At 46.0% G+C, this 23686-nt stretch overlaps 1 protein-coding gene across 5 annotated transcripts in view; it reads right to left on the reverse strand.

Annotated features, from left to right (window-relative positions):
• Positions 1 to 23686, reverse strand: part of Cpsf160 (cleavage and polyadenylation specificity factor subunit 1) — a 100540-nt gene that overhangs the window by 31863 nt on the left and 44991 nt on the right. For all 5 annotated transcript variants that reach the window (XR_013310862.1, XR_013310863.1, XM_077647114.1 and 2 more), the window contains 8 exons: positions 14481 to 14617; positions 10595 to 10696; positions 10441 to 10519; positions 10132 to 10238; positions 9699 to 9801; positions 9522 to 9611; positions 8687 to 8815; positions 8461 to 8613 (listed from right to left, as the gene is read on the reverse strand). Coding sequence is in view for 3 of the 5 variants with exons in the window: in XM_077647114.1 (XP_077503240.1) it covers positions 8461 to 8613; positions 8687 to 8815; positions 9522 to 9611; positions 9699 to 9801; positions 10132 to 10238; positions 10441 to 10519; positions 10595 to 10696; positions 14481 to 14617 (900 nt within the window). In the remaining 2 variants the exon portion in view is untranslated. The remainder of the gene's footprint in view (positions 1 to 8460; positions 8614 to 8686; positions 8816 to 9521; positions 9612 to 9698; positions 9802 to 10131; positions 10239 to 10440; positions 10520 to 10594; positions 10697 to 14480; positions 14618 to 23686) is intronic.

Consider the following 23686-nt stretch of genomic DNA (forward strand, 5'->3'; position numbering starts at 1 on the left):
GATCTTGTCACCAACAGCACTGCCATGGTAGTGTCATGGTTCTAGCCACAGATTTGTAGACATTTTCTTGCAGTTCCTCGGCATGCAAACTAGCACCAATTAAGCACCAGAAAAAATTTGCCACGTCAGCTGAGCATTCACAAGGTGTACAGGAACAGAAATTCGAATACCAGAAATGCAGCCCATTTGTAGTATGCAAAAAACAAACAGTATTAATTAAATTTAAACACACATTTAGGATGTTCCCTAAAGACTCATTAAAGAGCTTTCACCGTGGAAGCCTGAGGAGAGCTGCATCGAAATATAAAATCCAAAATTAGCATGGTAGGGGCGTCACTTCCTGTATTCAACCAGCACAAGAGCACATTAAAATGTTAGTGACTGTGAAAGCATAATAAATAGATTGGGAAGGTCCGATGTCTTCTGTGCACTAGAGCCAGCTTTATGATATTTTCTTTCAAGAACTAAGGAATAGAGATCCTTGATGCATACATCACTCTGATCAGTGCTTTACGGTCAGTTTCCGACATTATTACTTTATAAAATTAGTCCTCTGAGTCACCATATTTTCACATGAACACTTTATAGTAAAGCATTAATAAAAGCAATTCAAAGATTTGAATACGTTTCACTAGTTAAAGTGACACTGAGGACAAACTGAAGTTGACCTGTATTGATAAATTTCTGTATTCTAATGGTTTGTTTTGGTTTATGGGGGTTTAACGTCCCAAAGCGACTCAGGCTATGAGAGATGCCGTAGTGAAGGGCTCCGGAAATTTCGATCACCTGGGGTTCTTTAACTTTCACTGACATCGCACAGTACACGAGCCTCTAGAATTTCGCCTCCATCGAAATTCGACCGCCGCGGTCGGGATCGAACCCGCGTCTTTCGGGCCAGCAGCCGAGCACCATAACCACTCTGCCACCGCGGCGGCTGTATTCTAATGATAAAGACATTACATTAACTGAGAACAAGGCTTTCATAGCCTTGACCACTGTTTGATTTTGCAAGTAAATTGCGTGCATCAACAGAGGTTTTCTGCGCGGATCTAGAGGTTGTGCTATACTACCATTCATTTCAAAACGGTGATCACAGTCTTTCTTTTTTTTTTGTGTAAAGATCACCAGTTTTAATAGAGTGGAGAAAAAATTTTTAAATGCAATTTTTTTAGCAATAAATGTGTATTCTGCTGTGAGACATACACCAATATAGCCAGAAAAGGCCATAGAATCAGTTTTCTCTAGGAACAAGAATCACATGAAGTTGTCCTGTATTTTTTTACGGCTTCCTAAAAACAAGCACCTTTTCTACAATCAGCCAACCACAGAGCAATACTATAACGCATTCAGATAACACTGGAGCAAGCACATAAACACAGAAAGAAAATGCTCTCCTAGTTGAAAGTACATGTAGAGAGGTCAAAAACTTACCATACGAGAAAATTTTTTCTGAAGTGAAGAAAGTCATTTGTTACGAAATTTTTCCTGCACTAAACTCTAGAATTACATTAAATTTATAAATAGCATCCAGTCACATCACCATTATTTTCATTATCAGCCATTAGCATTATTACTTTCTAATCCGATGCACTCCTCAGATGGCAAAAACTTGACAGCTGTCAAACAATGAAGTACTCCACAGATAAACACAAGCAGCAGAGATAAAGCTTTGGCACAACTCCCATTATTATATGTAAGTACAGCAAATAATGTTCTTAGCAGTAATGACCAACAAAAACACTGCATGCTCTTACACAGCATTTCTGAAAAGCAAGTTCAGGATATACATTTATCCATGTAGACATTTTGCATGTCACTGCTTACCAAACAGATGATGCTGCAGATGCAAGTAAACAATGGTTAACAACTGGGATGGTTCAACAACTAGAACCACATGCTACACAGAAACAGAGTCCTTTTTCTCGCTCATCAGTGTGCGCTATAAAACTTTCCCTCAGAACGCTTATTATACTTCAGAAAAGAAGCACGCCCGTTCAGCTTCACACAATTAAAATAAAAAAACTCGTTTTTAACATTATATATTACGACAACAGAGAAGCTAAAACGAAATTCATCTATCAAGACAGTAGCATGCAGCATGCATAAGTGCAAGTACCATGAAAGAGAAAGCATGAGTGCATGCAGAGCGCATGGGCAGGCCAGTTCTGATGTCCTAAAAAGTGAAGGCATGCCTCGTTACAGCACAGTGGGGGCATGCCTCCAACTTTCCAAGAACTATGCCTCCAATTTTAAAAAATGGCAGTATGCACAAAATGAAACTTCAGTGTGTACTGCCATCCTATTTTCTAAAGCCAACAACACGTAAGCAATCGTACACAAGCACAATGCTGCTTCCAATTTCTAGAACAGCCATAGTACCTTGACTGACCCACAGCAGCAAGTACTTGCAACTACTTGTAACTGCTTGCAACTGTACCTTCCCTGTAGCAAAAACTACAACTACTTTTGCAGTGCAAGTTTAGTGATACCGTAGAACCCCTCTATAGTAAAGTGACTCTGACCAGCAAAAATCTTTACTATATCAGGGTTTTACTATATCAGTTGCAGGATGCTCTTTGGTAAAAATTGGCTTACTAAACACAGTGTTGGTTTATAAAAGAGACATTCACAAATACTTTCCATCCTGCTCTCATTGTCCCTTTATGTGATAACTATATATTTCCAGTAACCACATCTCATGTTATCACGTTTTCGATTTTGTTTACGGCTTGTGGAAATAGAGCATTTGCACAAATACAATGTAGCTACGAATATATTCCGAGTTTTATTTCATGTGAAAACCAAAGTTTTGCATGAACACGGTGTCATTTTCCGCAGTCTCAGCATCATAGCTCAGAAACACTCACGGCCCCAAGGACGTCCAAAAAGTTGCCTTCTGCTCACAGCTTCCGAACTTGGCGGTGAAGCTATCTCAAAGAGCACTGTTTTGTCACCTTTGGTATCCATTTGCCTATGAATGTTTCCCTCAAGCGTGCCACGTTGTCATCATTCCAAGGGAAGCACATCGCCACGGCCCGACGTGCTTTACTACAGCAGTTTCTTAGAAAAAAATATTTACTACAACCGGAAAAAAATGTACAGCCATCTATGAAAGGCGAAATGGGACTGCAGTTTCATTTTACCCTATCAGAGTTTACTATAGCAGGGTTCTACTGTACTTGGAATTAAGGGTAATACAGTTGCCGACCGAGGGAGACCACGAAAATTTGTGGAAAATCAGGCGGGCCAAAAAATCAAATTTCATCCAAAAACAATCACTGTATTTCAACATCTAATTTTAAGTATGGTGGAGGAAGGAGTCAGTAGTTGTATGCACATTCAGAGGCTTCACCTCACCGCGTGCCGATCGCAGTTCCTACAGTGAAGCCTCCTCACACATGTCAAGTGTCGCTTATGATAGGTGTGAAGCGGAAGCGGTGGAGCTGAATCGCATCACCCCGTGACGGATGCAGGAGGCCTTTATGATTTTGGAGCAGTTCTGTTTCGGTGTTGCCGAAAGTATGCACACAGTAAAGCATCGATAGAAATGTGAAAAAAAAAAAAGTCACTGCTGCTCTGGTCTCATATTAAAATCGAGCAACCATTACCCTGTCTTTCACCAAATAAATTTACTATGATGCAAGCAGTTCTTCACAGTTTTTTCGGGATCATTCGATAATTTTAATTTTTTGGAAAATTTGAACACTTTTCCGGTCCCTTGAAGTTCGAATTAACGAGCTTTTACTGTAGAGGAGAACTATGGAGGTTTAACAAGAGAAAAGGAGGTCATTGCACTTGCAAAAGTAGCAGCCAGCAAATAAATATACACCATTTATGTTCAACATGCTTATATGAAACAAAAAGTATTAAAAACTAAAATAATCTGAAGCAAATCCTACATTCAGGTCTGACACCTTTCTTAGTGACATGCATATCTTTGCTTAGCCTTTACATAGCCCTGAAAGCCAAAACAGAATTGAGTTTCCCCCAGATGTGCTGTTATTAGGCAACATACCACCTTCATCATCAAACCTACACACCTCTCATAACAAGCAAGGAATCTGTCTCCTAAAGCACTGTTAGATGTACCGCCAGTGTCAAACAAGACAACTGCAACGGGTATAAAAAAAGGAGACCTCAGCACCTGGAGACTGAATACTATAATCGCATACAAGTCAAGAAGAAACTTGTATCCGTCTGAAGAGCACTTTATTTTCACTTCTATGGCATTCAGACTGCTGTGGAGAAGTGCTAATGGAAGCCTCGTGTGTTTCCCTTGAAGTAGCTATTATTTTTGTATATTCACTTTTCCATGCTAGTTAGCTTGTTTCCATTACATTTGACACTGACAGTACCCCCTTTGCCAAACGTAACCAGGCTGCCCGGTTTGCTTTTCAGTTGAATAGCAGAACACTTATCGCACCCAGCAAGCTATAAACCTCTGTGTGGTAAGGAGAGCCCTTTTCATCATTTTCCAATACCTTTTGATTTTTAGGAAAGCCGTAGGGGCTCCACTATATGAGGGAGAAGCAAACCATACAGCCTGGTTACTTTTGGCAAAGATTGTACATATACACCAACACATTTTTTGGACATGCTTGATTATTCGGACTCTTTCGAGGCACCGTCGCGGCACCACGACATGGCCCATAGAGCCAATGCATAAGAGCGCCTGAAATTTCGGACACTCTGTAACTGACTGCTCGATTTTTCGGGCCTCGTTCGCACTCGCTGCCAACACCCAAGCCGCTATATACAGTCGACGAACGAAAATTCGGACACCTGATTTTTCGGACATGCTTGATTATTCGGACTTATTTGCGGCACCGCAACATGACCCATAGAGCCAATGTATAAGAGCGCTTGAAATTTCGGACGCACCGGAACTGACTGCTCGATTTTTCGGACCTTGTTCGCACTCGCCGCCAATACCCAAGCCGCCACATACAGTATTTACTCGCGTAATGAACCCACTTTTCTTCCAGAAAAGTTGACATCAGTTTGGGGGGAGGGTTCATTACGCGGGAAAAAGAAAAGTTCCCAACAGATTTTTTTGGAAGATTCGAGATTTCATATATCACCGTCCGTCCCTCCAGTCAACAAACGCACGCGGTCAGACGGGTTTGTGTTCCTGCCGCTACTGTCACCATCGTTCACTTTGACGCCATCTGGCAATTTTGTGGCAGCCGGCGGTGCCGGCCATTCGCGTCGAGATAACGCGAACATGCTGAACACTGGCCCTGAAGGTCAGGCGCGCGTTTTGTACGTGTACGTGAGGTTAAAAAAAACACACAGGACGGTGACGAGTGCGTAATGTGAATGACTATGCCTTAGCTTACAGCATGCAACGTCTTGGGGCTCTGCCAAGTTCGCCGAGCGCGCCGTGCTCTCCCCTCCCGCCACCCCTCTGGCAGGAGCTCTCCTCAAAAAATAAACAAGTGGTTATCGGCGGCAAGCAGCATCTTGGCATGCTTCGTGATTTTCTTCGGTGAAGTTCGATTTTCCGGACTGCCTGATTTTTCAGTCGTTTTCGTGGTCCCTAGAGAGTCCGAAAAATCGATCGTCGACTGTAATGTGTACAGTGGAACCTCATTACTTCAATCTGCAGGAGAGATCGAAAACTTGATCTAATAAAATGAAATTCAAGCTTAAAGGGGGCCTCTTGCGATACTGAAATTCTGCACGAGTCGGCACATTGTGCCACGTGGTTTCGAAATCGTATGGTTCTTGAATGTCTTCTGCCGCAGGAACTTTTTTTAAAAGCAGTCAGAGTTCACGGAACTCATCTATGCCGAGTCTTTCATTTCGAATACGGAAAGAGGTAGCAGCGAAGCACGTGGGAGGCATATGGCTTCACGGAGACGGCGAGCGCGGGAGGAAATGGTGGTGCATTTTAAAGCTGGGTCAGCGTACCCGTTACAAAACGCACCGCAACCCTGACTTTTCTATCGTAAAACCGCAAATAACTGGTGTTTCGATGACAGGCAAGCAGCCCCTCGTTATACGCAAGCCACCACAGAGTGCATATCGTCGAATACGGTGCCGATTTTGGCTCTAATCGCTAGGCGTAATGACGGAGGCCAACGCCGACGGAGCGCTTGCTTCGGCCGTTTCTCGGTTCTTATTTTTTCACCATCTTCACGTTCTCATTCTGGGCCCATCGTACTGCGGGCGCAATGCAGTTCCCGCAGCGGCGTGTTCGCTTTCTCGTTTAGACTTTGTCCCAGCCCGTGTGTTCATCGGCGACATGCCGAGGGCAGCACAGCCAGGCCGAGCTCGTGAAAGCGGTCGGCGCCTGTCATCAGTGCACGTGTCGCGCGGCTAAATTTAGTCATTAGCAGCTTTAGAATGTGTGCAACACAACTGACCTCTTCCTCCAGCATAATGGAAATACAGGACAGCAAGCTGCGAGGCTATTTGGTGATGTATGTTGCGAAGAAGGAACCGCAAAGAATGGACGAGGGACGGAGTGAACGTGTTTTTGTGTCCCCTACGCCATCCCTCGTCCGTTTTTTGCGCTTCCTTCTTCACATAATGGCAATAAGTTCGTGATTTTTTTGGTGAAATTTGATTTTCTGGACTGCCTGATTTTTTGGTCGTTTTCGCGGTCCCTAGAGGGTCTGAAAAATCGGTCTACTGTACTAACAAAGGAAGAGCTCGCAACAGCCGAACTCGCCAGGGGGTGAAAAGCAGGCTTAGCGCCCATAAGAATACAAGAAGCAAAAGTTTTCAAAGCAATTTTGTGATTTTACAGAGCACTTATGACGTCGCCCCTTTGTGAAGGACAGCGAAGTTCATCGTAACAGATTCTGAAAGTAAAGCATCATTTCGAAGGCATGGAAGTTGCCCACTGCTGGGGTATAAGGCAGATGCATAACCCATAGGCAAAACTTACCGAGTTATATTTCTCGTTCGACAGAGAACCCATGGAGGTGGCCATTCGTTAATAGCTGACAAGTGCTTTGAAGAGCAGTGTGACAAAGTATGCTTCGTCACTTCGAAGCTACTTTTTTAAAATGCCATGATAAATGTGCGTGAGAAAATTGAACAAACACAGAAGCATGTCGGACTACATGAGAAGCTTGCGCAATTCGAGGAAATGCACAGCGGATAGAGCACTTTTGGGGGTATGTCCAGTTTCATAACAGACATTTATCGTGGCATTTTTAAAAGGACAGCTTTGAGATGACGCAACATACTCTGTCACATTGTTCTTCAAAGCACTGGCCAACTGTTAACAAACAGCCACCTGCATTGAATGCTCAGTGAAACGAGAAAAATATTTCTGAAAGTTCTACTTACATGTGTTTCAATGGGCCGTGCTCCTGTTCCATACCCTCAGTCGAGAATCACCCCCATGCGCACTTAATGCAATGATTTAAAAATACATCACCTTCAAAATGATACTTCACACTTACAGAATCTGTTCTAAGATTAATTTAGTTGTTCTTCACAAAGGGACGACATCGTAGGCGCACTGTGAAATCAGATAACTGTTTCGAAAACTTTTGCCACTAAGCCCAGGACACTAAGCCCAGTTTTCATCCCCAGTTTTACCCCAGTCATCCCAGCCAGTGGCAGCAGCGCTACTGCATCTTGCTTACGTCACAGATAGGTTGGTTTAGTTTGGTTTATGGGGGTTTAACGTCCCAAAGCGACTCACAGGCTATGAGAGACGCCGTATTGAAGGGCTCCGGAAATTCCGACCACCTGGGGTTCTTTAATGTGCACTGACACCGCACAGCACACGGGCCTCTAGAATTTTGCCTCCATCGAAATTCGACCGCCGCGGCCGGGATCGAACCCGCGTCTTTCGGGCCAGCAGCCGAGCGCCATAACCACTCAGCCACCGCGGCGGCTCGTCACAGATAGGTGTTGGTCTATACACATAGCTAACTTAAAACTTTTTTGCAGCACTTCATTTGCTTTAAGACATTTAAATTTATTGCATTCATGTAAGCATAAATCAATTTGCCTGCAACAAAGCTACCATGAGGCCAAACAGAAAAGTGAAAAAAAAAAAATAAGGGTCTCAGTGTCTATGACTAAAACACCTAAAGGAGGTTTTGTAGAAAAAGCATGTGCATGAGGTGCCAAACACACCCTTGGTGCATATACTACATAAACAGCTAAAAAGGAAACAGCGAAATCTGCCCCACACACATTTTTCCAGACAATGAATGGTGCAAAAAATTGACCACTACCACTTCATTCACAATGTATCTAAACTATCCTGCTGCTGTCAAAGTTAGCAGCCCTTGAAGGTTAGCAGCCTTTGTAACTTGCCATTGAGTGCAATACGACATGCGACTCCCATACACACTGCATGGATCACTTTCCAAAGCCTCTTATTTTTGTCACCTCCTGCCATGCATTTTCATTAGTCTGAGAGAACAAAATGTTATTGCATGGGCCCTAGAAGAGTAATAAGACTGAAAGCAAAACACCATTACTGCTTACCTGCTTATTGAAGTGTAAAAAGCCCTTTGGACAGTTTACATTGTGGAATGGGGCAAAGCAGTAGATAGGACCATCCACAAACATTGGATGACAGCGCAACTCGCCACGTGAACTCATGAACAGCCAATACGGCCGATAGCCACAAAGAAACACCTGGAAAACAGAAGCAGTCTAGAACAGCTGCTAAATGAAAACAGAAACGTGGGACAGTAAAAAATAGACTAACCCCAGAGTAGCCAGAGATATCAGAAAATGGTTGAAGCCATTGACGACTTTGAAAAGCCTTTTCTTCCTCTTCATTTTCCGGTTTCTGAGACTTGTACTTTCGTTCTCTCAAGAAAATCTCATGGGAGAGCTGAAACAGCAAAAAAAAATTCAGGGGGCACTTTGTTGACCCCAAGTGCGGTGAGGCGAAAGCCTGTGGCGTGGTGTTGCTGCTTGTGTCACTGATGTGTGGTTAAGATGTTACGTACACAATTTTTATTACATATGCATTGTGCTGTGAAGGAGGTCGCGCGGCGCCCGACTCGGTCGACAGCTACAAGGCGTCTGAAGCGGTGTGCGCGCTGGTGGCGCCACCTTGCGCATGTGCAGTGAACTAGCAATGGCGCAACATGGCCTCCGAGATCACGAGCAGGTTCGTTCCTCAGGTTCGTTTGCAGCCAGCAGTCAAATTTTGTTCCATCGAAAGTGTGGAAAAATCTACTTTGTTTTATTACTGCTAAAAATATATGGTGTTCTAGGGATGAAACATTGTGAAAACTGCAATACTTTGTTATATCGAGGATTTCATTACGTTCAGGTTTAATTGTACTGTCTCCATCAAAAGTAACCAGGCTGTCATGACCGTGGAAAAAAAAAAAAAGCTGGTGGAAAACTGCCAAAGGTACGATCGCCAGCCTTCGTCAGCTGCGAGGATAACCGGTGTGACATGAACCTTCACTGCTGCTGCCCTCCCCTGGATGATGGCAAGTCTCCTGACAGCATGAAAAACGGTAAGGGCAGCATGGCTAATGTTGGAAAAGATGGTTTGTCTGCTCTTATACTACTTGCAAAATCACCTTTTTGAACCGAAGTTTAAGGTGACCGTCCCTCTGTGTTTCATAAAATGGGAAAGCTTCATAAATCAGCAGATCTTCATCAACTCGGGCCTGAAATGTTAAAAAAAGTGTAACAGCATGAAAGCATGATTCACATGAAAACCGCAGACATTCCAAAGTGAGAGCTGAGGAGCTCACCATAAGAAGAGGTCGAGATTGTCTGATTCCAAGTCCCACAACCAAAATTTCATGAACTATTGGCATTGATTCATGAGAAATGTCTGAAAGTTTCTCAGATGACCTATGACAGACAAAAAATAACAATATTGCACTTGAAACACTCTGAAAGGGCCTCGACATGAAGCCAGTCTTTGAATAAAGAATAGGATATAATGACTAATATACTACTAAGATGAGCCACATGGGATCATTTTTAGTACACAATTTTGATACATTAACATGATAAAGTGAATTTTTCACCAGGGCAACTGTTTATGCTGTACCAGCAATGAGATAATACACCAAGGAGCAACAGTTTGAGAAAAAACAATTAGGCTACTCATGTAGTTTAAGATTAAGTTACTGAAGTACACGTGTGATTCCTAAATTAAAGAAAATAAAAAAAGCATACTTTGTCCCAGATGGGGCAGTCATCTGCACAGAATCCACAAGCACCTTCTGTCCCATCGGAAAGTTTTTCACTAGAAAGCACAGCTTATAGTCAGGCAGAGAGTATATCTGAAAAAAATAAATAAAAATCTCTATATATATAAAATGAAAGTTAGACAAAAACAAGCTAAAAAAAAGCAAGCAAGTTAAGAGATTACAAAGTAAGACGTGCTCAGTTGTTATAACAAGAGCACTTTCCTTGTGAACAGGTTTTTGAACAAGCCACAAAATATGCACATTGCTTATTTTCAGTAAGATATTTAAGATTCACCTCTAAGACACCATTCTCCCTTGCTACGAACAACCAAAAAGTTGGCGCAACTTCTTTGATTTCAAACACAGGGTCAGTCCTGCAACAAGGAGAAAATTTGTTAGTACAGAGAACTGATGAGCCAAGGAATAAGTACAGCTGTATGAAAACTTACTCGGAGTTAGTATCTTTTGATTCCGCTCGAACTGGTTCCCTCAGGATAGGATTCTCCTCCGATTCCCCATACAGAAGTTCATCTTCATCATCAAGAAGGCCACTGAAAAATAAGTCTAAACATGAACCTCAGTAATATCAAAACTACAAGAATGCAAGATGTATAAAAATTAAACTGAATAAGCTGATTGACTAGTTGAAATTCCATCCTGAGACTCTGCTTATTTTAAATGAATACAGTAAGAACACGTTAGTACATGGACGGACGTACATGCATAAAACACTCAAAGACTAGAGTGGTATTATATGGTCTACCACGTGTACCCTGAAATCTGATAGTACCAAAGTGCAGAAATAAAAATTTTTAATTGTGCTAGTTTGTTGTTTTTTATTCCCCCCAACCACAAATGATCACTGTGCTGTTGCTACTGAAAGTGAGGCAAAGCCAAAGTTAGCAGGGTATTTAACTCCTTCCCTTTGTGTCAAGGGCATGACTTATGTAACTGTCCAAAACCAGTAATAGCTATTCACTACCGTCCACCCAAGCCTACAAAGGAAAGCTAGACAGCTTCCAGAAAAACTTCGTAGTTGAAAAAAAAAATTGACTGTGGTTTAGCTCTGGTTAACCCTAGTTGTATTGCGAAAGCTTCGTTTCCTCGACACGTCGTCTACGCAGCGTCTCATTACAACGCTCTCGAGAACTCAATCCGGTCTCTTCCGCAGTTGAAGAGTCACTCCGGGATGTGGTACAACTTCTTCTAGCCGCATCTTCGTTACGACGCTTCCAGAGTCGTGCGGCGCGTTCTTCTGGCGCCTCTTCCTCACTTTGTTCTGTCGTTGTTTGCATCTCTTTCACGCTCCATAACGACTACAATACACTGATGCAAAGCGCGCATATATATATATATATATATATATATATATATATATATATATATATATATATATATATATATATATATATATATATATATATATATATATATATACTTATGAAGGGAGCCAACAGTCACCGAAACCAAGGTGCAAAAGGTGCATAGGGGAATGTTTTTAATTTTTTTTAATGTGTAGTGCTGATCAGTGGGATAATAATACTCTGATTAATCTATCGCTTAAAGAAAATTACTTATAAAGCAGCAGAAAAAACAACCATGCCACCGGTGGGATCCGAACCCACGACCTCCGCATACCGCGTCCAGTGCTCTACCAATTGAGCTACGGCGACGGCTGTCCAATCTGCTGCTCTCGTGGGCATTTATGTTTACTGGGTGTAAGCGAACCTTGAGAGTGTTCACCAGCGCCACCCTCGTCCATAGCGGCGGATGTAGCACGTCCTGTATTACCGCGAGTGTGACATGGAACGTAATCTAACGGCGAGGGCGGAAACTGTGCGAGAGCCCTCTTATGCTACTTATGACATCAAGACTGCCAGAACGAGCACCTCATATATATATATATATACATATATAGGAGGTGTCGCCCTCGAGGCGACACCTCCTCTCCCTCTACCCCATCGGACCACATCTGGTGGAGCGAGCCGACGGCGGCGCCATCTGTTGGAGCGCTGCTGCGGCATTGTTAGGCAACAGCGGCTCAAGGTCGTTCGTCAGCCACTGCATACAGCATAGGGCTCCCTACATACGACATATGGCTCGACGAGCCAAAATGGCTCGCTGGCTGGCGTAGTAAAGCTTTCGCTTTAAAACTAGTCTTGGTCCAGGGCTCAACCCAGGACCGCCACCTCACAGGGGCAGTTGCTCTACTAACTGAGCTAACCAAGACGCCTAGCATATGGTAGGGCGAGAGCGAATTGACCAACAACTCGAAGTGGGAATGGTATTGGTACAAGAATGGCACGGTATGTGGGGTTTAACATCCTAAAACTGCACATCGCCTATGTGAGACACCACAGTGGAGTGCTCCTGATTGATTTTGATCACCTGGGGTTCGTGCACTGACAATGCACAGCACAGGGGCATTTTTACATTTCACCTCCACCAAATCTGGCTGTTGTAGCCAGGATTTGATCCCACGTCGTTGGGCTCAGCAGCCGAATTCCACAGCCACTACGGCTCCACGAGTGTAATACAGGAGAACCTCGTTAATTCTAAGCCTGTCAATCACGTAAAATATTCGATTTAGGCAGCTTTCGGATTACCCAAAACCAAAGCAAAACAAAGCAGGCAAGCGTGAAACGCTGTTAAACCGGTTTGAGCATGTTAGTGTCGCTACTACTGCACTAAGAAAAGCTGCCAGTCGCCCGAAATTCCATCATGCCAGTTTCGACATCCACACACTATGATCACATAGCACTCCCGACGTAGGTCGGCAAAGCTCTTTGCTGTTTACTGTCACTTTCACGCTCCAACGTTCTCAGCATGCACGAGAGCGGCGGCCAAGTTCAGATACATCAAGTTATTGGTGCAGCTGAGCTCCATAGCGCAGTACAACCGGCCAATCTAGGCACGCTATTGTGTATTCTGCATAAAAAATTTCGACACTGTGCACTGCGCGCATGAAATAAAAACTATGCTCTCTGTAGGCACCGGCACAATCTGAGCAGTCTCAGGACATCAACACTGCAGAATGATGATTAGGCGTCGTTGAACTGTTGACAGTTGCTGTGATCAGTGCGACGTCATTGTGCCACTGCTGTCTACGCAAAGCAGTGAAAAGTAAGACTAATGGTCATGCTGCTTAAAGTGGGCTTTTGTACTTGTTATAAGTTATAAGCGGCGTGACACTGCATTACCAGTTGAACTCGAATGGTCCCAATTTTGCGGTGAACGTGGCCGTTCGCACACAACAATCCAGGCGGCCTTTGAATTAATCCAGCCGGTGCAAGCCACCAGTTTAAATTAACCGGTAAAATTTATGTTACAAATTATGGATCCGCAGAAATTCTACGAATTATCTGGGATTTCAAATTAATAAAAGTTTGAACTATCAAGGTTTTACTCAACATAAGTATGGAATTAAAATATTAAATAGAAGAAAACACATCAGACATATATTCCAGGTGTTTCAAGGACGCCCACGACTAATTTTTAAAAATCTCTTTTCTGTAGCAACAGTATGGCTTTTGCGACTGACAAAGTATAAGAGTGATGGCCGACACAAGAAAAATAATGAATCGTGCTAACTAGTAAACTGGTTAACTAATTTCTAATAGTTGAATTTTTAACTATTACAGTCAGGCACCTGGTTGCAATTATAAATTTATAGCTGGCTGTTAGTAATGGCGATATGTTTTTAGAATTTTGAAAACATGATTACCGTCGAAGCTATCGCCCAACAAATCCTGGCCGTTTCATGCGCAATTATAAAATCACGCACACGTGAACAGCCCTCAGCAACATCCATCAAATCGCGTCCCTCCACGGCGCAAGTTCCAAGTGATCTCTGCCACGCCTCGGCAGGGATAGCAAGCAGCAGTGAGCACTGCAGTAGCTGCAACAAAATTCTAAAAACTGATACATAGCCATTACGAATAGTCAGATACATATCTCAAATTGCAACCAAGCACCTAACTCTAATAGTTAAACTATAAGAAATTAGTTAACCAGCATAGTAGTTAACCTGATTCACAGATTTTCTGGTGTCTGCCAACACTGCTATGACTATACCACAAAAGTCATACTGTAACCTCAAGAAGCCTAATTTAAAAAATTAAGGCAGGTCTGCTTGAAACACCTGGTACATTCAATTAAAAACTTTTTGTTGACCCATCTCCAAAAATGACAGCACTATCCTTTCATGCTTATTAATTTGCTTCTGATTTACTCCAGCATTCAGTTTGCCCAAGATCAATATTCATCTGCTAGTTACAAGCAACTGCAAATGAGCAATCATCATAATCAGGCCTATAGATAATAAATCTTGCGTACTTTGTGGACGTGTCAAGTGATTCCTTTGGTGGAGGAACTGGCTTTTGTGGCTTGGTTGCCTCATCTGGCTCTCGATATTGAGTAGTAAAAAGACCACTCACATCCTTGTAGACACAGATGCTCAAAATTTTTGCTTTCTGCAAAGTAAAAATAAGATGCCAACAGTAAGTTACCTGGCAGAAGAAATAACATGAATCCACTGAAGTCAAGGGTAAAAAGTGAGAGCTTTCTTGCTTTACCATAAAACAGAAAAAAAAAATATAGACAGACACACCCACTTTGCATGGTACCATAAAAGCTCCATAAAAATCCATAAATGTTATGATCTGTGTTTCATTATAGGACTAGTAGCAATCAATTAATGGACAATTTTAGTAAAGCGTAGCGTCCACCTGAGTTTCCGCACACAAAGCCGTTGCGACACTCTGAGGTACGTCGTGACACTTTTACTCGAGCTTGATAGATGCAATTTTCTAAGGATGTAAAACACTGTGGCAACATCTAGTGAATAAAAATGAAAGCCTACTAACGATTGGCTGAAGGAACATTTCCCACATTCACTGAAGGAAACTGAGTGCATTAGCAGCTGTGTGGTTTCTCAAAGCGTAAAATGATAAAATAGACAAAATAGTAAAAGACTACGCAAATCTAGCAAATTGCATCTCCCAGTGCAGTTTCGAATAGGATACCATTAACTCAAGTTTGTTTTCTGACCCACTCTGCTGTCTTGCTGTCCCTTAAAGTTACACATATCATTTTCCTTTCCATAGTTCACAGCCCTGTCCTCAATTTAAGTTCAACCCTTTCGTTAGCTGCCACGTTTCTACTTCATAGGTTAATACAGAGAAAGATACAGCTACTGTATACCTCCCTCTTGAGAGATACTGGTAAACTGCTATTCATCACTTGAGAGTGGCTGCCAAATGCACCACACCCCATTTTCATTCTCCTAGTCGTGGTCTGGATCTGCGATTACTGTGTCCTAAGTAGACGTATTCCATTACCACATTTACACTTCCAATATTTTGCTGTGTATCCTAAACTGTTGTTCCCTTCTGAGACTGTTGAACATTACTTTATTATTTCTTCACATTGATTTTTAGACCAACACTTCTGCTTTGCCTGTCTAATGCCATTCGAATCAAATATAATGTACCCCTTCATGGCCCGCCTCACGTTATGTAGTTCACCGTGGGATGGCATGGCGGCGCGTGTGCAGCTCAACGCAATACACACACAATGACACAATCGCAAAGCCATCAGTAACAGCCAAATAGAAATGAAAGGCTAGAGTGACTGTATAAGTACTGTGAAGAAGAAGAAGGGCATTATCCCACCTGCACTGCCATCGCGCAAGAGCTAGAGCCTGCTGACCTGGACAGACCAGAGACTGTCACCGCTGTGGTTTCACCGCCACCTGAGCGCTGACCTAAGCCCCCATTACATTTGGTGGAGGTTCGGTTTAACATCCTTATACCGCCCTGGACCCCTGCAGCCGCACGCTACCGACCCCCGCTATGCCTGAAGACGGCAACCACCAAGCCGTGCAGGAAGGCTCCACAGTCCTCTGTTCCAGCTCCTTCCGGCAGTTTTTGTTCTGGTGCTTGTCGACACCGATGCTGATGTTTCTGCTATGGCCGCCACCTTTTGCTGCTCCTTACGAAAGGTGACGACCCCACTTTCTGGATTCTTGCTGCACACCGCAAGTGCGCAGGCTATTGCGCCGTTAACGACGTGCACGGCTCGCGTCGTTATTCAGGAGATCCTCTACATGATTGAATTCCTCATTTTGCCAACGTGTTCTAATGAAATCATCTTGGGTTGGGACTTCCTGTTGCGCCATAACGCAGTCATCGATCGTGCTCGTGCTGAACTCGAGTTCTTTGCGCTCAGCAGTTCCTCGTCGCCCGATACCCCTTCTGCTGCTCCTGCCAAAGCCGTCGTTGCCGAAGACACTGAACTGCCTGCCTGTTCTTCTGCCCATCACTTCTGACCTTGTTCGCGACGGCAATATACTTTTTACACCATCGCCCCTCTTTCTGTGCTGCAAGTCCCTTCCCCTACCTTATGCCGTCCTCATTCTGTGAGCTGGCCTTAGCGCATTGTTTGTAACCAATCCGTTACATCTGCTTCCGCTGTGCGCCACGGTGAGTGCCTTGGTACCGTGCAGACCATTGATTTCATTCTCTATCGTGATGAGACCGACGCTTCGCCGTCCCTCGACGTAGATGCCCTCAGCCCGACAGGTCCTGCACCCGACACTTCGTCTCCAGGCGTTTTCCTGCCCTCCATCGACGCCTCTCTCCCTGCACCTCAATGCACTCAATTTCTCAAGCTGCTTCATCAATTTCGTTCCTCCTTCGATTCACACCAACCCACTTTGACCCGCACGTCGACTGTCGCCCAACACATCAACACCAGTGACCACGCCCATCTGCGTCAGTGCCCATATCGCGTCTCTGCCAGTGAGCGCCAAGTTATACAAGAACAAGTTGACAATATGCTTCAGAGCGGCGTGATTCAGGCCTCGTGATTCAGAATAGTGCTCGAGCATAGCATAAAACAGTGACGGCTGCGGTGTTCTGTGAACAACACGCGAACAAGTGCCTCTGTCTGGCACAGTGCTGCAACAGAAGGCTCTGGGGTTTGCCTGCATGCTCGGGCATGAACAATTCAGAGCAAGCGCTGGCTGGCTGATCCGCTTTAAAGCCCATCACGATATTGTGGCCAAAGTGATTTCGGGCGAAGCAGCAGGAGTGGACCCGGTGGCAACGTCGACGTGGCAGCCGACTGCCGAAGAAATCCTGGAGCAGCACAAAACCTCAGACGTGTACAATGCGGACGAAATGGGTTTATTCTATCAAATGCTACCTTCGAAGACCCTGCATCTGAAAAGTAAAAAATTCCATGGAGGGAAGCACAGCAAGCAGCACGTGACAGTATTGTTGTGCTCTAATATGGATGGCACTGACAAACAGCCGCTTCTTGCCAATGGCCGGAGCAAGAAGTCCCGCAGCTTCAAGGGGAACCGAACGCTGCCTGTCCAGTACACCTCAAACGGGAAGTCTTGGATGACCCGTTCAATATTTTCAAGCTGTCCTGGGGCCTCTGATGCCAACATGAGAAAGGCAGGCAGGTCGGTGTCTTTTTAGACAACTGTACCGCCCATCACGTTTATATGGAGCTCACAAACGTGCGCTTGTTTTTTTTTTCCTACCCGGGTGCACTTATGTTGCACAGCCGCTCGACCAAGGCATCATACGAAGTGTGAAATGCGCCTACAATGAGAGGCTAATTCAGTGTCTCGTGCTTAATCTCCATCACAAGCATCCCACCGACGTGGACTTGTTCATGGCTCTTGAGATGCTGGCCGCTGCATGGGTTGCGACGCCTCCGGCCATGATTGAGCACAGGTTCAAGCACGCAGGCTTAGCCCCCACCCAGCAGACATCGCGCGTGGACTATGATTCAGAGTCACCAAATGAAAACGTGCATGAAGACTCACTTCACGATGACTGTGCTGCCAGCGCAGTGCCACAATCGCTGGGCAACGCATGGGGTGCGCTTTGTGCCGTCGACAACTATGTTGTTCCAGATGGCCCCAGTGTCGATCATTTCGTTCGCGGTGATGATGACGTAGTTGTTCATGTGAGAAATGACCGATGAGGCTATCATCAGCAGCATGTGCGAAACCGACGACACCGAGGACCAAGGTCCAAAACATGAAGAGAAGGTAAACCCGAGGAATGTGTTGGACGCCTTCGATATGATCCGGTCATTTTTAGGTGCACACAACGACAACGTGGTAATGTGAAACTATGAAGATGCTGCAAGGAAAGGCTCGGCAAACCAAGCTAACCAACTTTTGGCAATAAAATTTCTTTTTGCAGGCTGTTTTCTATCGTTTGTCTCATTATCGCGGCAACGAAATTCTCGCGAAAGCGAATTTTCTCGCTGTCCCCGGCGATTTTGTTATTGCGGGTTTCGACTGTACATCAACAGTGTCCACGGTAAAACATGGAAAATGGTACTGCCGAAGGCAGTCACTCGATGATTTATCCGTCTGAGTTGCGCCATACAGTCCCCTGCAAACGCGAAATGCGGCTTTGCTGCAAAATTTGGATGCTTTCTTGCGCCGGAGGTTGCCGTAAGTTCTTGCAACTGTTTGTTAAGGAAAGTGGCCGCCAGGGCGAGCGAGTCGTGGAAACGGCGCGCAATGCTAACTTTTACCGAAAACAATTTACAAACGAATTAACGACTTTTTTTTTAACACATAGAACTCCATGTATCCTGCAAGGTACAGGCATCGGCACGGGGTGCGTACAACCCACAGATCGTGTCTAATGTCGACCCACCAATTTCCTACTCCTATAGGAAGTATGCGGTGCAGTAGTTGCTGCAGTTAATTCTTTCCATTATATCACTGTTATCTCCTTCATGGCTATTTAGCCGATTCTGACTCGTTTTCCTTATGTGTTGGTGTGTCTCAGGAATGAGGGGAACATTATCATGCGATAGAGGCACGCTGGTTTCGGCACTAGGCCGGGATACATGCAACATTTTTTCGACGAAGTTCATGTGCCAGAACACGCACTGCCATGTATCCCTCGACGTGAAAGCAAACGTGATCGACAAGTGGCAAATACCATCAAGCGAGAAGTTCTTTGAGAACAGCGACACTGACCCTTCTGTTAAAATCACGAAAGTGGTCATTTCAACACCATTTTACTCATATTAGTACGTGTGCATAGTATCTACAAAGATTTGCGCTCTCAAATGCATGAAGCGCTGAGATGACCACTCAACTGCGGATACCAGCAGTGTGGTTTTTTTGGCACTTTTTGCTTCAGGGAGAAAGTACAGGCATTTTGACCCAAGTTTAGGTCGTGTTTTCCCAAAAAAAGCAACCTTTAATTATTGCTGAAGCATTTATTTTCATGATAATCAACATTTCCGTGTCAAAATCACTGAGTAGCTGTTGGCCATGGCGGACATGTTGGCGGCGGCAGGCACAAGCAGTCAGACCAGTCAACTGGAAAAGCGGGTTTTCTGCGCTGCTATTGGCTGCGTCAGCCGCCATTTCCGGTCTCAATGAACGCCGTGCGTCAAATTTCTCCGCCTTAAGGGCAAAACGGGATATCTTTAATGAGTTATGCCCATATAGTCAAACCTCGATATAATGAACACAAATATTACAAATTATTGGCTGTGTAAGATTGGCCCTCGACTTTGGAATCTTCAGAGGCTGCCGCTTAACGACGAACACGACAAGAAGCGCCGAATGCTCCGAAGCTCGAGCGCCGAACGCTCTGTCCCTCGTGCGTGCTCTGGACTGACCGCTGCCGCTTGTCTGTGCCTGGACGGGTTGTTCGCCACGCTGTGCTTTGCAAAACATTCCTTATTACAAGATTGCCAGACTACCTCCGGTGTCATCAGCTACTGCCAAAGCTTCAATGAGCTGCGCAAACAGCGCCTTTCTACCCGGCGTGCAGGCTTTCAGGAGGCCACACTCTCCAGCTTGGCTCTCCCAGGGGACAGTGCTCTGGACAAACAGTCGCTCCTCCAGCGCATCCAGCAGTTTGTACGTGAGGAAGTAGCACGCCAGCTATCTTTGCCTACCTGCCGGCCTACGCCTGCGCCGTCGTTCACTCCCAACCTACAGCGTGTTATCGAGGAGCAGGTCACTGAAGTCCTGCCACCTCCTCCTCAGCCACCCCTGATCACGGCTCCTCTGATGTACGCCGATGCCGTGGTGCGGTCGCGGCCCTTACCTGCTACCCCTGTCTACAGGCCATCTACCCGGCAGTTAGAACCCCAACGACCTGCAGCCCCACCTTACCGTCCGGTTGCCCGCCCCCGATCACAGCCGCAGCCACTCAACCCCTGGTGCACACAAGACAACCGCCCTATTTGCTACGCCTGTCATGTCGCTGGTCACATGGCTCGTTTGTGTCGTAGTCGTGACCACCGTCCCTACGATTAGAGGCGTGAGCCGACGTACGACCTTCTGCCGTCGTCTTCGCCTGCGTCACATGAGCCACCTCCGGATTCTTCTCCTAGTTACCATCCCCGCTCCCACTGCTCACCGTCTCCTGGCCGCTGTTCCCGTTCTCCGATGCTCCGCCGCAAACCCGCCGTCCACACAGAAAACTACGGCCGCAGTTCCGGAGGCAAGAACTGCGTCACCAGCGACTCACTCAAGACCTGTTTCTGTGCCTGCCAATATTATTACCGTGTTCGTTGAGGGAGTCGCCGTTGACGCACTTGTTGACAAAGGCGCAGCCGTTTCCATTCTCAGTCACACCCTCTGTCGCAGACTCATAAAAGTGACGACGCCCCTTCCTGCCATTTCTCTCCGCAGGGCCAGTGCTCAGGACATTCACCCGATAGCCGCCTGCACGGCCCGCCTGCTCATCGAGAACGTTCCCCACACAGTCGAGTTCATCCTCCTTGCCCACTCCTCTCATGATGTTATCCTTGGTTGGGACTTCCTCTCCTCACATCACGCTCTTATTGGCTGCGCCCGTGCTTAGCTTGACTTGTTGCCCTACAGTGACGCTCCCTTGGAAGTACCCAGTGCTGCTGCCGCTACTGTGGTCGTCTCAGAGGACGCAGACGTTCCGCCTTTCTCTATAGTGCTGGTGCCTCTTTCTTGTGCTGCCCTCTCAGATGCAACTGTCACTTATATTCCCCCTTTACGATGCGCTGACCACAAGTCTGTTTTGCTGCCTCATGCCGTGCTGACAACTGTTCGTGGCTCCAGCGCTATTTATGTGGCCAACCCGTTCTCCTGCCCTACCACTTTACTCTCTGGCCAATCGCTTGGTAGTGTTGCCTTTCTCGATCCCGCCTCAGCAAACCCCCTCGTCGATAGCACGGCCGGCCTTCACGTCAGCCCTATTACGCCTGTTCCCATCACCAATCAGTCTTCTGTCGATGTGTTTCACCGTTCCTTCGACGACGCCCTGACGTCTACCTAACGAGACCAGCTTGTCGCCGTTCTTCACCATTTTCAAGCTTCGTTTGACTACCAGCAACCTTCCTTGGGCCGCACTACCAGCGTTACCCACTGTATAGACACTGGAATCCATGCCTCTTTGCGCCAACGTCCGTACCGTGTGTCAGCCGCTGAGCACTGCATCATTGATGAGCAGGTGACAGACATTCTCAAGCGCCACGTGATACAGCCGCCGCACAGCCCGTGGGCATCGCCAGTGGTCCTGGTCAAGCAAAAAGATGGTTCCATCCGGTTCTGCGCGGACTACCGTCGTCTGAACAAGATTACATGCAAGGACGTTTACCCTCTCCCCTGTATCGACGATGCCCTCGACTGCCTGCAGGGCGCTGAGTTCTTTTCTTCATTGGACTTGTGCTCCGGTTACTGGCAGGTGCTGATGGCGGAGGCCGATCGCCCAAAAACTGTAAAAAACCTCCGCAGCTTCATCAGCCTCTGCTCCTACTTCCGCCGCTTTGTCCGCAATTTCGCTACAATCATCGACCCCCTGACCAAGCTCCTTTCCTGTCACGACCTTTCGGCCTGATCGCCAGCCTGTGATGAAGCGTTTACGACACTCCGTCGCCTCCTGACCACTCCACCAATTCTGCATCACTTCGGCCCTCGTTCTCAGACGGAACTCCACACCGATGCCAGTGGCGTCGGCCTCGGTGCAGTACTCGCTCAGCGCAAGCAAGGCTTTGACGAATACGTTGTCGCCTACGCTAGCAGGACACACACAAAAGCTGAAGCCAACTATTCTGTCACTGAGAAGGAGTGTTTAGCCATCCTTTGGGCGATCGTCAAATTTCGCCCCTACCTGTACGGGCACCCTTTTGACGTTGGCAACGATCACCACACCTCTGCTGTTTGTCCTCTTTGAAAGATCCCTCTGGTCGACTGGCGCGCTGGGCTCTGCGACTCCAACAGTACGACATTCAGGCGTTATCTATCGTTCCGGCCGCAAACATGCCAATTCTGATGCCCTCTCACATTCCCCTGTACCATGTGAGGCAGTGCCTTGTATATCCGCCCTGCCTTCTTGACGTTTCAGTCCGCTGATATGGCTTCCGAGCAACGCAAAGACCCATGGATCACTCGCCTCTCAGATCTCTTATCTCTTAGATCTCTTAGCCACCACCGGATTCTCTCCGTAGTTTCTCCTGTACGGCCGTACTCCTGTATGGACACCATTCTACCTTACCGCCCTGATGCTTCCAAATTTACAACTCTTTCTCAAGCCGCAACTTATGCCGAAGAGTGCCGACAGCTTGCCCGGTCCTTCACTTATCACGCCCAGCAGCAGCAGAAAAGCACCCCCTGAAGTGATCCCCCTGCGCTTCCTCCCGCTTACCTTCCCGACTCTTTGGTCTTCTTCTCAGGTCCCGGCCTTCCCTCCAACCTGTTAGCAAGTACCAGGACCCTGCCGTATTCTTCAGCAGACATCCCCTGTCAATCACCTCATCGAACCCCTTAGGCCATTCCCTGATCATCGTCGCCGAGGCCGCGCCAATGTGCACACAACCTGCCTCAAACTATATTACGACCCCACCGTTGTCACATCGCTCTAGGCAGCCAGGATGGCGCCCTTTCGCCCCGGGGGGAATTGTAAGACTGGCCTTTGGCATTTGGAATCTTCAGAGGCTGCCGCTTAACGAAGAAGACGATGAGAAGCGCCGAACGCTCCGTCCCTCGTGCGTGCTCTGGACTGACCACTGCTGCTTGTCTGTGCCTGGACTGTACTGCTGGTTGTTCGCGACGCTGTGCTTTGCAAGACGTCCCTTATTACAGTTATATCGAACTCTTCGTAAATATTTTTGACAAACACATGCAATTTCTACTTTATATATCGAACGCGATTGACTGTGAACCAAATACAGTTGAACCTAGCTACAACGAAACTGACGGGGTGTGCAAAAAACTTTGCTGAAGCGGAAATTTCATTGAGGCGAAATCAGCCCAAAAACACTGTCAGGTTGGACAACATAGTCCCAAAACATCATTTCTCTCCAAAGAAGTCTGTCAGCTTTTTCTGCCTCTTTTTTTTTTTTTTTTTCCACGAGTGCCGTGGCGCGAATTTCGCACTCTGTGAGCAGTTGCATTGCGTCGCCGTCATCGTGACCACCAATAAATCTGTGGAGCGCATCAAATGCTTCCATCACATTTAGTGCAGATGATGGTGCTAAATCCTCTGCGTCGGTGTCATCCTCCG

Source organism: Amblyomma americanum, chromosome 1 (genome assembly GCF_052857255.1).
Source record: "Amblyomma americanum isolate KBUSLIRL-KWMA chromosome 1, ASM5285725v1, whole genome shotgun sequence".
Classification (NCBI taxonomy): Eukaryota; Metazoa; Arthropoda; class Arachnida; order Ixodida; family Ixodidae; genus Amblyomma; species Amblyomma americanum.